Raw genomic sequence first — 16,219 nt, 5'->3', positions numbered from 1 at the left:
TCTGACTGTACTGATGATTGAGAGATTCCCATTGGCATTTAGAGAGAAGGGCTGACCTCTTGTGTATGTGAAAATCAAGTTTGGGAAGATACCGAGATTCTCAGCCTTAGCAGGTTCATTTGCTGATGTGTCTGTTTTATTTCCCCCTTCTCTGCTGAGGCCACTGCTTCCCAATACTAGGGTTTTAGCAGCAAGGCCGTCTTATGGAGCTCCCGTGTCCTACTCCAAGCCTCACTCCTACCCTGCACTGCAGCTGGCCAGTTACTTTGGCACCAGCAGTTACAGGTCGTGCTGTAGATGAGATTACTGACTTGATACAGGTTAATTTCTTTGGGTTTTTTGTTGTCTTGGCATAGTGAATTAACCAGGGTCAATTACTGATCCACGAAGGGAAGAAAAGGAGAGAAGCAGGAATAGAAGACAATAGTAAACAGGAAGGTGTGAAGATGATTTGTAGCCAAAACCAAGAATGAATGGAGAAATGGGAAGATGAGAAGAGGAAGTGCAAAGAAGGTTTTTTCCTCTACAACTGTTCCTGTGTCTTTGGGACTAAATTTGCTCAAAATAGCAAGGGGAATGAGAAATTATGCTCCTGCCACTTTAGTCTCCATGTGACTTTTTCATCTCCACTAAGTTTCCTCCTACAAGGAAAGGACACTGGCTAGTGCCTTGTGGAAAAAATAGTTGAGTTTAGGAGAGTCTTTTCAGTTTTTATTTAAAATGACCAGATGTGTCCAAAGGAATCGGAAATAGTCTCATAGGAGAAATGGGAGAAAAACCTTCTAAGCCACTGTCTGTCAGGTGTTGCATGTGCAGACTTGCTCGCAGGCACCCAGAAAGCCCTTGCCAACAGGAACTGCTGGAGAAGACATTTATCAAAAGGGGAAAAGGGGAATGGCCCTTAGGATCTCGGGAGCTGTTGGGCTGGGGGATGTTCATAGGGACATCTGCTGGATGCAGGGATGTGTAAAGTGAGGGTGTTGGTTGTGTTTTGAGAGCTGAAATTCCACTGAAGGATACTACAGAGAAGATCCAGTCAGCTCATTTCCTGGCCAGCTTAGTCAGTAAAATGTTATTCACTGGGCTAAGCCATTTTGTGCACTGGGAGACATTAAAAATACTGAAACTAGAATTCAATTTTGTAAGAAGAAATTTCCCCAAATGATTGCTAAAAGAGTGATTTGGTTGGTTGTTTGGGGTTTTTTTTAAGTATTTCTAATCACCAAAAATAAAAACAAAAAAGCTGAAAGTTTCTCTGTTTGGATGGTTAATGTTGGGGCGAAATACATCCAGGAACCAGATGCTGTTACCCTTGAAATGGTCCTGCAAAAGGGCCTCTCCCCTAGAAAGTGATTTGTGTGTGTGTGGTTCTATTTTTGAGTTCTGGAATTAATTTCAGTTATTGAAAGCATTGCCAAATGTGAAAAACAATTGTTTCTATTTATGTTTTCGCTGACTTTTTGCTGGCATCTCTTCCCTCTTAACAGCAGTTCCGTTCTCCACCTAGATTTCAGACTGAACTTGCAGGAGATGTAGGGGAAAGTTTGCTTGAATGTTAACGCATTTAAATGAAAAGCATCTTTTGCCAAAAATCTCAGCCTTTTTATAAGACATTTTTAAGATAAATGGATATTTAATTGAAAGCAAGTTATTAACAGCCAACCGAAAATGCTTAATTTTTGCAACGTTTTCCAGATTTGAGTGTGCTGAGCTGGGGTTTTACTTTGTGATGTGGAACAGTTGCTTGGACTGAAGCCAGTCTCTGAAAGCATCACTTTTATTTCCTTGATGCAAATCTGCTAGTTTGTTCCTTAAAATGGTGCTTAATTAACTCTGAATTTTAAAAAAACTTTTCCATGAAAGTGTAAGGGTGAATTTTTGTAAAGCAGTATTTGCAACTGAAAGTAAAAAGTCCTTATTGTGTGTGTTTACCTTTGTAGCTGTGTTCTATGGTCTGGACACGCTGACTGTCGTGGGCATTGCCTTTGCGGCATTTGTAATTGGAGCCCTGCTAACGGGAGCACTCTGGTTTATCTACTCTCACACAGGTAAGTATGAGCGCTCTTACAGACCTTGGTGCAAATCATGCCACAGGAAATGCAGTGTGGTCTGAACTCTTGCAAGGTGGGAGGAAAGGGGAGGGGGGCCAGCTGTCCTGGACTTCTTTTTCCTCACCCTCTGTTCTTGCTAGGGTGTTTTCCAGCAACTCCTCCCATGAGCCTGTTGGTGTGTATCAGCAGATTGATACCCGCCCTTCCCTAAAGGGAGGTGTTACGTGTGATGATTTAAAATTTGCTAAAATAATTTTAAATGCGAATCTTGAAAACTCAGCTGGGACATGAGTGAAACTGAGTATTTCTGGCTTGTGCATTATCAGTAGTAGCATCTCTGTATTTCAAATTTAGTTAACATTTCAGTTAATGGATCCCTTTTGGTGCCCATACTCCTTTTTTAAAAATTTTCTGCGGTTTCTAAATTAGGCTGATGTGACTGCGAATGTGATCGGTACAAAGAGTGGGCCAAATGCCTAAAAGAATGCTTTATTTACATGGACATATTCTGAATATAACGTTTCTTGGGCCTTGATTACAGAGAATTTTTTGATTACATAGAATTTTTGCCCCAATTATTTATTCCCCCATTCTTTAACTGTGACACTAAATTGGTAGAAGTCATACGTAATCTCACTTAATTGTGTCCAACCAAATAACCAGGAGCGTGCCTGAATTGGTGCAGCCTTTAGGCATAGATAATTTTTCAGTATCTCCTCAGAATTTTTTTCCATACTAAACTAAGTTAGCAGAAATCCAAGACTGTATTGGAAGAAGAGTGAGTTTTGTGAGCTTGCTGTTGCATGTAATCTGCAAGGTGGTACAGACAAAGACTGGACACTGATGGGGCCTCAATTTGCAGCATCTGACCTTGGCTGCTTGTGGATTATGGGATAACTCAAGATCCCTACAGCATGATGGACTCCCAGCTATTTCCACTTTTGACCTCACAAGACCCTACAAAGATCTCTGGGAGGTGGGGAGAATGTGAGGTCAATTACTCCAATCCTGTGCAGCTCTGGAGTACTGGAATGCTCCCATAGCCCACTGCAGGGGTTTTTTGGCATCTGAAATTTGATGGATGCTATTTAGCAGTGAGAACCCAGCCCTGTCGGGTCAGAGCTTCTGTGAATATTAAGACCTGGGAGCTTTTGTTAATTTGGGGGGGAGATGGGTTTTTTCCAGTTGGCAGTACAACAACTTTGTATAAGCAGTTTAATACTTCTCAATGCATCAGCTGTGCATGAAGCTTGTTTGGAATTGAGGCAAATGTGGAAAATTTAAAGGTTGTGATAACAGGTATTTAAATAGTATAATTCTGCCTCGTATACTACTGAAACATTGTGGAAGAAAAGTAAGTGCAATTTCAATGAGTAAATGTGTACGTTAAGAAGGTAATTTCCAAACATGTAGCCTTTATTAACAAAAAAATAAAACAGTTGTTAAGTTAATATCGTTAGTCCTGCATTTGTGGATGTTCAATCTCTCTTTGTATGCTGAACCATCTATAGACACATGTTGTGTGTCAGTAGTCAAGGAACACTGGGAAGCCAACATGATAAATCCTTCAGCCACTGCAGGACTTGAACCAATCCCATTAAAAGAGCTACATTAACAAAGTACATCAGTCGTAGTGACCACGTATAAGTAGTGGAGAGGGCAGCAGAGTGCAGTGAATGCTCTGGCAGGGGCAGTCTCTTAGAGGACAACTGCTGTGGCAGACAAGATAATCCAGGTGCAGTGGAAATATTTTAGAGCTGGCTGCAGACTTTTATTAAAATAAGGAGGGGGGAAAAAAAAAAGATAATCTACACAGTGGCTGTCTTTTGCCATTAGAGAATTCATGCATTGCTGAATTGTGTTCTGAAGTACCACATTTTGTTGCAAGTAGCACTGGGTTTCTAACACATGATTTAGACCAAAGGCTGGAAAATACGAGTTTGTTCTACAACTGTGTTTTGATGATACTCGGAGCATGGACAAAAGCTGGTGGAGAACGGCAACTTGGCATGTGTGAAGTAAGGTATTTTTGTTGCTGTTGTGCTATATGCAATACAGAAAAAGGCCACCTTTTTGCCAGTAATAAGAAGGTTTGCCGATACGCTTTTATCAGTATGTTTCCACTGGCAGACTTGTTCTAGCATGGAGAAGGCTTTACGTGAATGAGCTCTCTTGTTCATCTTGTTAGGCCGTTAACATTAAAACCTCAAAGAATTGATAGTAGAAAAGAACTACAATATAAGTAGAATTTTATCTCCAAGTATTGAAAAAGGATTGTTGATTATTTTTTTTTTTCATGTAGGGCTTTTGCTGATTCCAGTCATGAAAAGCATGCCAAAGCATCAAAATTGTACTATAGAATACTCTCAATTCTCTGAAATTTCAACATGGAGTACAGACGTCCTAAGATACACAGGTAGTAGGGGAAGAGAGAGGAGAAGCTAGGATTATAGCAGAGGAATTTTAGCTGACTTTTCTGCAAAAGGACTCCATACTTTTGATCCTTTCTGAAGTCAGTTAAAGGGTGTGAAAGGTGGCTGAAAGCTTTCCACAGCAGTGTTGGTCCTGCCTGGAGAGGACCCAAGAACAACAGGAAAGTAGCAGACATTTGCCACAATTAACCCAGTTTACCTGGGTGTCTTAGGAAGAAGCAAAAATTTTGCAGTGTGCGTGTGTACAGAAACCCTTTAAAATTTAACCATAGAAGTATCTATCAATGTAATATGTCTTAATAGGGATAATTGACTATGTTTAGGAAGGGACATGCACAAGTCTGATTAGTTAATGAGACTGGTTTAGCAGAGAACATCGGTTGCTTCATTCTCTTAGAAAGCGTGCTTTCCTTCTCCGGGCAGTGTTGCAAGTTAAGAGGATAAAATGTTCCAAAATCTGAGCAGTTAAAAGCGTCCCTCCTCCCCCACTTCTCCCTTTTTTTATGGGATCTGATTTAAAATAAACTGACATAGCAACCAATTATATTTGGCAAATGGAGATAGAAAAGCAAACATTCAGACTTCCTGGACAGGGAGTACAACTGGCAGCTTTCCTAAGTGTGAATAATAAAGTGCATGTTGTCGCATTCAGATGGGTAGAAGCTTGTTTACTGTCAATAGATGAGACATGTCCATTTTGAGCAGTCCTGGTTCAGTAACACGAGGTACATGAAGCTGTTGACACAAAAAAGACAGATGGGGAACACCTCTTCAGTGATAGTTTACATTTCTTTACATCCTTTTCATGAATATTCTTTAAAAAAAACTCCACTACAGATTAGCTAGGTGTTGAGGAAATAAAATGCAGGAAAAACCAGCCAGTCCAGATGTAGTTGCTACACTGTGTTCATAACATCCCTGCGATTCGGATTTTTTTTTTCCCTGAGGACATTGAGAATTTGTTGTTGTTACACCAGGACCACTTGTTGATCAGAGCTGCTGACTGTGCTCTAGAAATGAGGTGCTGCAGAGGCAATTGTGTTACAGCGGAGGGAAGGGGGCTCCCATCCCAAAGCGAAGGGAAGGTGCCTCCCAAGACGCTTTCCAGAGGAGCCGGGAGGAGTAGAGCGAGCTGTCGGGCTCGCCCGGGGACTCCGGCACTGCGGTTGTTGCTCTGCCATAAAATAAAAACAACATGTGTTTAGCTTAGAAATGAATTTCTGGGTAAATGCATGCAGATTGTATTGACGTGCTGAGGCTGACGCAAAGCCGGGTGTGATTGTGCGGTTTGTAAAACGGGTGACGGCGGAGCTGCGAGGAGAGCCGGCGGGAGGGCGCGGGGGCCGGGGGCCCCGCTGGGGGAGCGCAGCGCTGGGGGAGCGCAGCGCCCGCCGTTCCTCTGCGCGGCTGCGGCGGCTTCGCCGTGGGCTGCCGGGGCAGGGCTTCGCCGGCTGGCTGGTTTCTGATCAACGTTTGTCTTCGCTTGTTTTGTTCTAATGGAAGGGGATTTGCTTATCACAGCCTTCGTAAATATATCCTGTAGCACAAAAGGAAGGAAGACTTGTACACAAACAACTGCAGGAGAAGGGAGCGGGTTGGGAGGGGAGGGCATCCAAACAAGGCTTAGGAAAGCTTTTGCGGCACGATGACACAGGCGTGGATTTGTTAACAGTTTATTCTGATGGGCTGCAAAGCCACTTCCAGTGCAAGGTAGAGCTGAAACTCGGTCTATTTGCAGACGGCTGGGGGTAGACTCTGACCTGCTCTGTGTGAGCAGAAATCCGTGGCTCGTGGACGAGCTACCTACTTATTTCTTACACTGGGAAAAAGAGACCCAAAATCTGCTCACAAGAGTAAATGCTGGACGGAGTGCTGAATTCAAGAGCGAGATCCTCACCCTCTTTTTAAATATTTCATTGGCCTCCTGGGTGAAGTGCTTTAGTGGCTTTTTTTAGTTTGTTGCTTTTCTGTCCTGTCCCGTCCCTTCTTTCCTCCCCGTTCCTAGATCCAGTGGGGTGTAAGGCAAGAGCTGTGCGTCGTGGGGCCTTACGTGCATTTACAGCTGTGGCTGCAGCGCGAGCTAGCAGCGAGCCTGCTGGTTTCCATTACGAAGAGCACTTGCAACCTCTGCTGTGAGAAATCCTCAGATCTCCTTTGTTTGTAGCAGACCTCTGAACGCTGAGCAGCCTGTGGCAGGACATTTTTTGGCCCGAGACACAAAGCGTTAAAGGCACGCTTCCTCCGCGGCCGCATTCCCGAGGAGCTCAGGGCTCTTGGCAGCTGGGCAGCAGCACACAGGGCATGGGGATGTGCCAGAGCAGCTCCTGTGGGAGGAAGCTGGCTCGTCCCTGCTCTGTAACCCTCTGGATGCAGGCTGTGCCTCCAGCCTTCAACCTGTCGCTGAAGCAACAATCGCTGGGGACAAATCCTGAGCAGGGAAGAAAAATTGGACTCTGCAGACCTGGCCCATGGCGTCAGGTTTCAGATACCCTAGGGCAAGGTGAAGCAGGGAGATCTGCGTCACTATGAACTGTTGAGGCAGGAGATGTACCCGCCTTTGATTTTTCCCAGTCGTTCCTGCCCATGATCCAGCAAAACACTTCCATCTTGCTCCTTTGCTGGGAAAGCAGCCGTGCTGGTGCTGGCTGCCATGGTTGGTCTGCAGCTCGAGCAGCAGCAGTCTGTCCATGTTACTGTGCTGAGATCACAGGTTTGCATCCTGAGAGAGGAGTTCAAGGAAGGGGGCAGCTGCAGTGTACGTTATACAAACTTAGTCTTGCCGTCTGTTTTGAAGAGTCTATTTTGTAATATTGCTAGGGTTGCAAATTTGAGCACTGTAACTTAAAAAATGCCACACTTACCGTTTCCTACATGGCCTCATTATGATCTTTTGGGTATAATGGTGCAATTTTTACTTCCATGCTAGTTGAGAGCTGGATTTTTTCCGTAGGATCCCAGCCACAGGTGCAGAAGGGGTGTGAGGAGAGCAGACAAAAATCTAGTGTTTATCAGGAGCCGTAAATCAGGCTTTAACTCCTAGCGCTTGATTTGGCAATCCAAATAACAAAGGACTTTTAATTTATCATCAGTAAATAATTAACAAGAAATGGTGAGACTTGTTCTCGCTACAGGTCAGAAGTGCTACGTGTACTGTGGTAGCTATAGGGGAGCTTCCTCCATGTTATATTTGGAGCAAGTCAAGCTTGCATGGTAGCCTGTTGTTTTTCTACACGAAGAAAAACGGCCACGTCTCAGGATATGTGGCATCCAGCTGATTGAAGAACATTGTCTTCAGCTCCACTTTTAGTAAATATGCTGCTCTATAAACTGGCATTAAAACTAAAGCCTACCTTTCATTGGCCTTTTTCCATGAAACAGCAAAGCTATAAAGTGGTCTGAGTCATGTAACGGGACCCATTTGAGTGACAGCTGACAACAGAAGATGGACGGTGTCTATCTTGGCAGTTTACATCACCTGCTTTTAAAATGCTTAAGAAAACAGCAGTATTATTTTCCCCATGTGCATAGCAATGCTAAGGTGCCAAAGTCTTGCAACATTTTCACCAGTACTGTTTGAGGTCTGTCACCCCAGATATTCATTGCATGGAAATACAAACCACCAGAAGAGGAAGCCTGGGAAGGAATGGATTATTGTTTTCTATGACAACTAACATTTTCAATTTCCCTTGTCCCGACCCCTTTTTCTCTCCTTTCCCTCAGGGGAAACAGCAGGAAGACAGCAGGTCCCTACGTCCCCGCCAGCCTCCGAGAACAGCAGTGCAGCGCACAGCATTGGCAGCACACAGAGCACCCCCTGCTCTAGCAGCAGTGCAACCTAACTCCGGGGGGAACACAGCTGAGGAGCAGCATAGGAGTGCATGGGTTCAAAGGACTGTGCGTGGACATCAGCTTTTTGAAGTTAAAAGGATTGATTTGGTTGCTTTTGAAAAAAGGAGGAGGAATTTTTCTACAGGAAAAAAAAAAAAAAAGACTGATTTTCTTTTGGGGAAGCCACTGTGTGTGTGAGTGTGTATATGTGCACACAATGCATGGGTAAACACAGCCTGTTGGATCTTCTATAGCATGTTATGCTACATGTGACAAAGCTACTAATTTTACAGTACTGCAACCTGTTCTAGGGGTCCATGGGCCCTCAATGTGAAATCTATGCCAGTTTGGAAAAATGCTGCTTTGTCTGTATGACTTTCTTTCCCTAAACCTTCTCATTGACACAAGGTATTCATTAAGGGAATTGAACAAGATAAGCAGAACAAAGATGATCTTAGGTCAAAGGATTTCTATTTGTCTAAGCAAGAAAGCCTCGAGGTCAGATCTCTTTGGTTAATAACATTTTATTACTTCAGCTATGTTTAGCCACTTTTGAGTAACCTTCGTTTTGTTAAGCTTACAGCTACAGCATCTCATTTGCTTTCCTGTTGTGTTTGCAGCTTCAGGTTTCTTCCAGGTATTTTTGTTTTAATATGCATTGATTAGCTAATGGGAGAAGAGCACACTCTAACATTCCCTTTCTTCTTCTCTGGGCCAAAGCTCTTTAATGAGATTATTTCTTTTTAATCTACTATACCAAATACAGGCACACACAAATGTTAAGACAAGTAATGGTCTTATGCACTAACATAGATGTGTGTGTACCGTTAATGGCAATGTCTTTATGCAAATAGATGTGTACCTAAGTATACAGAGCTTAACTTACCACTTTAACAATGGGGAAATGAGCTCAGTGTTCCTTCCATACATAAAATATATAATGCATATATATATATATATAAAAAAACCCTCTCTCTTAAGTTTATAATAGGTAGATAGAGGAGATAAAAAAGGTAATTTGGTTCTAATCCTTTAGCTAGCCCAAATTCCCTTTGAAATAAGAGATGCTTTTGAGGGCAGAAAGAATGTACAGTAGAGCCTGTTGTTTGTGCAGAATACTGCCTATCAAAATTAAGCTATTCTCTTAAGATAGTTGTGCAGTTGTTTGTGTCAGACTGTTGTATGAACATTGCAGTTAGATGGTCCCAAAGTAGTGTCGGGATATGGAAATGGCAGAAAGGTACTAATTGTCACAGTATTTTTTTTGGTGTCATTACCATATCTTGACCTTCAAATTGATGCCAAATGAAAAGAAGGACACTTTTAATCTGTAATTGTTTGACTGTTAAGTTGCCACTTTGTAATTGTAATGTGTTCTACTGATCCTTCTCCTTTGAGGAAAAATGAGCATTGTTTTCCTCTAAAAATGAGAGGAGTAACTTTCATTAGTTTTAGCGAAGGTTACTTGTGCTCTGCAAGAGGAGAAGGGAATTCATTACACTAGAGTGATAGTCTGCTCTGAAGTCTGAGCTGCAGGTTTCTTTTGCTGATTCTACACTTGTGCCTTGCTGGTGCCAGGATGGTCAAAGTGCAAGATATGCAATAGATGTAAGTGCCCAGGATCAGGTGGAATATTACTCACTTTAAATCAAATCTGTTACTAATCCTGCAAACATATGTGCATATGAGTAACTACACGTATGCTCCTTGCTAGTACAAGCGCATGCTCAACTCCACACCTTATAGCTATTCTCAGAGTCCATGCAGATTATCAGTGTATAGCGTTATACATACGAAAAGTGTTTTATGTTATCAGGCCAATGAGTAGTCCTGGTAACAGAGACAGGATTGTCATGTAAGTGTAGTTATCCCCATGCATAAGGGTATGCAGGATTGGCTTTGTTACGAGGTGTTGGGAGGATGAATGTGCTACCTGTGTGGTTGAAAAGAAAGCGCTTTGCCTAACCTTCAGCAGAATGTATTGTATAAGCATATTCTATGTGTAAAGTCTTTAAAGATGTCTTCAAAGAAGACTAGAGTCTTTAAGTTCAATCATAGCTATATTTTACTACATTAAAATTCTGTATAAAGATATATTTAAATGTTTTAGATAAATGTAAGTTACTCTATATGAAATGTTTAATTTCAGTTACTGTGAAATTTACGTATTTTGTAAATTCTTTTCCCTGTTTTAACCCTTTCCTTCCTCAGATATTTTATGAAGTAGTTTCTCATAGGAGGTTTTAGATTTGGTTGTTGGGATAGACAGGTTGAAAACTTTTATGTAAAATAGATAATTGTATATTTTTGAGAGAAACATGCTGCATTATCAATGTTTTTTATCAAAAATTTCCTCTAATTTTAAAATAATTTACAGATTTATATTTACCGTTGGATAAACCAAAAATATATAAAGATCAAAGATTCGATTTGTTGACTTGTATTTGAAATACAGTTTAAATTAACCGAACTTGGGGTACTCAGCTATTTAATTCAGAAATTTTAATCAATCTGAATTAATTGTCTATTGGAGGTTACCAAAAGCACATGTCATTACTTAGCAGACGGAACAGCCATTTCTGCTTCAACAGAGAGAGAGAACCAAACCCAGGCATTCCCAGTTAATAGCTTTATTACAAAAATGTATAGTACTTTCCAGCAGCTGTTAAGCTGCCTGCAGTTCAGAGTACTGATATACCTGTAAGCTCTACTTTATAGCAGCTGTTTGTCTCTACTGCAAGTTTCTGCGTGTGGTGTGGCAAGCTCCTGAATGTGTAACCACAATGCCACTGGTTCCCACCTCTGTGAAACACGGTCTTGCCGTGCTGGACTTCACATGGCGGATACCTGTGGGGTGTGGAAGGCCAGCGAGACACTCCTGTCCCGGTAAAGGGCTTTAAAGCAGGGCTTCAGAGGGACAGACTCAGTGGTAAATTTCAGTGTGATGGAATCGACTGCGAAGGAACTTCTTATATAAAAGAATGGGAGGATTGGGCTTAAGAGGGACGCCTTCTGTCTGTAAAAGCTATTAGTAACATACTTAAACTCCAAAGCAGACTGCTCGTTGTGTCATGCATCGTCTAATCACTAACTCTAACCCTTTTCAGCATTTGGTTTTGGACATTACTATATCCATGTTTCAAGAAGTCAGATCTTTCTGTGTTAGGCTATTTTTGTAGCATTTTCCACATGGAAATGGAATTTGCAAAATGTCTGTAGATGCTGATGATTGTAACCTTCCCCCTGCCCTTTTCTAACTGTTTCTCTCCTGTATGTACTGTTCTTTCTGTTATGTATATCTACCTCATGCTTCACAAGAAGACTGTACTGTTGGTTGTGCTGACAGCCCTTCATGTGAGGTGACTGTTCTGCCCTGTTGTTGTTTGTCATTCGTGGGGTTGTTCATAGCATTATCAGATCTTCGCTGCCAGTTCCAAACACAATATTCTCACCTTTGAACAAATAAGGACATTTCTTTAAGATCCGAATGCCAGATATTTTTTTAAATCAAACAATGGGAGAAATTTACTTGCTCATACCTGTGGCCAGTCTGAACACCCCGTTTGTATTTCATATTACATTCAGTATTTCAGAGACTTGTGGAAATGCATAGTTGTACAGTTTTGATAACCACAGTGTCATGTCATCTTAGTCTCTTGTGCATAATAAAGTATATATCAATTTATTAATAAATGATGCTGTGATTCATTTATTTGAAGTTGTACAGAGCCAGCAGCAGTAGATCAAGTTCTGTGTCGCTGCCATGTCCTCATGTCCCGTAAATGGCAGTGGGAATTGTGTGTGTTAAGGCAGGATTTGCTTTTGTGTGACCACCTCCATTTTCTCCTTTCTGTGTTCTTTTATCCATTGGCTTTCATTGCCTTCTCAGGATTGTGGCTTCTTGGAGAAACCAGTAGATAAATTCAGTTAAATGCTGCTGTTCTTCACTCTAATTTGAAGTCCAAAGCTCTGATCCTGCAGGCGTTTAGTTGTTGCCTGTCAAGACACAGCCTCAGTCCTGTCCTACGCAAAGTCTGGCTTAAGCACAGTCAAGCCTAAGGCTCTGCTGTCAGTCCTCTGGCTGAAGCAGCAGAGCTCCCTTGGGCTGTTGTAGCCTTGACTGCAAGCGCACTGGAGACATGTGAGCAGGGCTGCCGTGTGTTTTCGTTACTGAAGGGTCTTCCTGTGCTAGAGCAGATAGTTTGGCCATGTATCAGCAAGGCAAGGATTTGGGTGTTTACTATCCTGCTTATTGCTTTGTTTCCTGTATTTCATGTGCAAAATATTCTTTATGGGCACTCCGGGGAAGCCAGCCTCAGCAGTATTTCCCTGGGGTTATTCAAAGGTTGTGGCTATTAACTCACAAAAGAGAGTTCGCCAAGAAAGGGAGCTAAAATGTTTAATGATCACTTTTAAATATCAAGATTCCTTCAGTACAGAAAAGGCTATTAATTAGAAGATATCGTAAGCTTACATGTTGCCTATGACTTACAATTCACAGAGGTGCAATAGATTTATTACTTCATAACGGCCATATTTCAGTTTCTGCATTAAGACAAAATTTTTTTCCTTTGGAAATGAGCTCTGTAAAGCTGACTCAGCATAAAGATACTGGAGCTGTTCTTCACCTTCACCTTTAAGATTTGTATTTCGACTGAAACATGGTGTGAAAGCGTGATCAGTGTTTCATACGAGGAATTAATTTTAAAATGCAATTGTTAGCCAACAAATTGTGATATATTTTCATGAGTATTTTTAGACATTAAGAGTCTTACCATATTGCAGAGTAAGCATCGATGTTGTGTGTGTTTGTTTCTGTCAAGCATTTGTGAGTGAAGCAAACATTTTGGAGAATCAAAAAATACCAAGTGCCGGGTTCAGGAAGAACACAGTCCAGAGCTCTTCTAAGTTAAACAGAAATAAATTTATCACAGTGTTCCCTCCAAGACAATATAAAAGGATAAAGGAGCCAATATTTTGATAAATTTTCACACCTGTCGCTTTGTAATTGTAAAGCAGATATTTATGAGGCTGGAATTCTGTTTGCAGCTTGGTTTTGGTACTGTATTCCCAGATCTCTGGCCCTAGACCTGGCCTTGTGAACCTGTGTGTGTTTACACTGTTTGAATGCTTTGCATAAGAAAGATCAAATAACATCGCTTCACCTACCAAAAGAAGGTTATGGCTTAAATTACATTTTTATAGCCTCTCATTTGCTAAAAGCCTTCAGGGACCCACTGCAACCTGTCCAGCAGATGATGTGCACTGAGGTGGCTCCAGGCCTGCTGTGCAGCCGGTCTTGCCTGCCTGGCAGTTAGTTCTGTGCTGTGCTGCAGTTTTACTGTGTTTAGGAAAAGTGTAAGGAGGAGTTGGTTTACAGATAGTTGAGGAAGAAAAGCAGCAGAAAAGTGTTACTCTTGCAGTTTTTTAAAATGACAAATTTTTTTCCATCCAAGTTTTTTGGCATGTATATCTGAAGAATTGGTTAAAAAATATTTGGGTGGAGTCTCTTTTTCGCTCTGCTGTTACTGCTGCTTGTAAACTGCCAGCTCTAGCAAAGAACATACTGTACTGACAAAAAAATTAAATCAGTATTTTAAAAATCAGAATATCGAGTGTTAAGCAGAAAAAGCTGATGGTATTTAAAGATGCTTTAAGTGGCTCTGCAAAACTCTCTGTTTTGTCAGCCATGTAAATTCTTTATGGTATGCCTGCTAAAATCAAAATGCAGTCCCTGTGAGTGACTCTGGTATTCCCAGTTCTCTAAGCATTTAAAGTTCTGTTTGTCCTTTAGTGCAAGCAGGCATATCCCATGGGGTCATAAGAGCTTGGGATGTAGGGAAAGTCTTTGCTCTATGCAATATTTTTATTAGTCCATAATCCTAAAAGTGATTAGTAACGCTAGCTGTTAAGAACGGAAAATAAAATAAACAGGAAGATTCAAGAGGAATACACGCAGGGCATTTGCCACAGGAATATTTTGGTTTTTACAAAATATCCGAGTGCCAAAACATGTCGTAGAAAATTTAAATCACTGAAAGGAAACTATAAAATAACATGACGGAAGCAGTTACAAAGTGTCTGGAAATGGGAGGCTGAAGACTCATGCCACGCTTCAGCCTGAAAGGAGCTGGAGCTGGCGGGCTTCCAGGGCTGCCACGCACCGGCTGCGGCAGCGACGTGCCCCCAGCACGTGCGTGCGGCCTGGGCCGTTGCCTGTCACCAGGAACTCGTGCTTACCAAGTGTTAGGCATCAGCAAAACGAGCGGTATTATTATTGACAAGACTTGTGATATCCACCTTGGGGTATGGCTGTCCTTGTGATGCCCTCTGTTAACAGACTTTTTCAGACGAATAAGATTTTTGTGTAAGCTAAGCAGCTCGCTCTGGCTTTGGCTTCAGGAAGAAGGGCCGTGAAATGCAACAGGGTCCAGTTAGGAGCACCACGGTGCTGACGCATGGGACGGTCAGGTGGGGCGTGTTCGTGTCACAAGAAGGAGAACGGGTAAAACCCTAGTCCTGCCTTCAGGGGAACTCCTCCGTTGCTAAAAACCGCGCTCAGGAGTTCAAAATAAAAATCTCTGTCGTGAAGGAGAGCAAGCTTCAGCCTTTCCCCATCCAGCTCACGCAGGAGCAGGGGGCAGGCAGGCGGAGGGGCGGCCCCACCACAGGTCAGGGCGAGACCTGTGGCTTCTCAGGCAGGCTCAAAATGGCAGCGCGGGGCTCGGCACCGTCCCACGAGGGTTTTGCGGTGGAGCTCGGACAAAGTGAGAGGCGAGGCGGCTGCCAGCACAGGGGTGCCGAGGGGACAGCTGAGGGGGGCATGGCAGCGTTCAGCAATGGCTCCTCGGGGGAAGCGGGTGTTCAGGCGTAGATTTGAAAGGGGACAGCCCTGGCAGTCCACGTATGCCCCGTGGGAGTATGTGAGGCGAAAGGTGGAGCTGTTGTGAACCTTTTTTGACAAAATTAAATACCGCTGTTGCTGTAAGATGCACGTGGGGTTTGGATGGGGAGGGGGGGTGGCTCACATTTTCAGCCTGATAGTTAAATTGCCATCTAACTGAAGCACCGCATGGGGAGCGATGAGGGCCCCTGCACCCTCTGGGACAATGGACAGCTCTGTACAGCATCTCTGCGTGCAGGTGGCACCTGCATGGTCTGGGGCTCTGGTCACAAAACAGACCTACCCTCACTCCTTTGTTTTAAGTGGAAAGAGACCCAAAGGTGGGGTTTGGATCCCAGTCCTCTGGCGAAACGTTTCACGCCCTGTCTTAGAGCCACAAAACATGCTTGTCAGGCAGCTCTGATGCACAGGGCAGCACGGAAAAAGCAGACTACTGCACGTACAAGGTGATGAGGCATGCTGAAGATGTGAAAGATGGTCAGTAGAGAGAGACAGGAGCAGGTATAAGATGGCAAACACCTACATAGAGAAGAAGGTGAGGCAGTATTTTTATTTTACGTAGACTAAACTGGCGGTGCCCTCAGTCTGATGATGTGGGGAGGCAATGTTGGTAATTAAGGATGGAAAAAGGATGGAATCCACAATGAGGTTATTGTCAAGTTGTTTGACAGAGAAAGCTGGATCAATGCTGTGATGACGAATACTGTAGCATGAGAAGCAGCGTGCGCTGGTTTTGTCCAGGGATGGTTGAGGGATGATCACCCTGGAAAGCGTGTACCCTGCTGACATGCTTTGTACCATTACAAAGCCAGAGTAAGTACACCCATGTTTTTACTGGCAGCGCTTAGTTAATTTTTCTGTGGCTTCCCTCAAATGTGTGTCCCTGAAGTGAGTCATACTTTACTAGATGTTAGACAACAAGGGTCTGTCATAAACCAAGAGGCTTTTGCCAGGCCAGCTGCCCAGCCCTTCTCCTGTCCCTGTGGGCCATGGAATGCACAGGA

The 16,219-nt window shown here is 42.9% G+C and overlaps 1 protein-coding gene across 2 annotated transcripts in view; it reads left to right on the top strand.

The window, feature by feature from the left end:
* TGFBR3 (transforming growth factor beta receptor 3) overlaps positions 1-12,004 on the top strand; it is a 123,495-nt gene extending 111,491 nt beyond the window's left edge. For both annotated transcript variants that reach the window (XM_049808328.1, XM_049808327.1), the window contains exons 16-17: positions 1,941-2,048; positions 8,204-12,004. In XM_049808328.1, the coding sequence (XP_049664285.1) occupies positions 1,941-2,048; positions 8,204-8,322 (227 nt within the window). In that variant the 3' untranslated portion in view covers positions 8,323-12,004. The remainder of the gene's footprint in view (positions 1-1,940; positions 2,049-8,203) is intronic.
* The last annotated feature ends 4,215 nt before the right edge of the window (positions 12,005-16,219 follow it).

This window comes from Accipiter gentilis, chromosome 8 (assembly GCF_929443795.1).
Source record: "Accipiter gentilis chromosome 8, bAccGen1.1, whole genome shotgun sequence".
Taxonomy (NCBI): domain Eukaryota; kingdom Metazoa; phylum Chordata; class Aves; order Accipitriformes; family Accipitridae; genus Astur; species Astur gentilis.
This window is presented reverse-complemented; position numbering and strand designations above follow the sequence as displayed.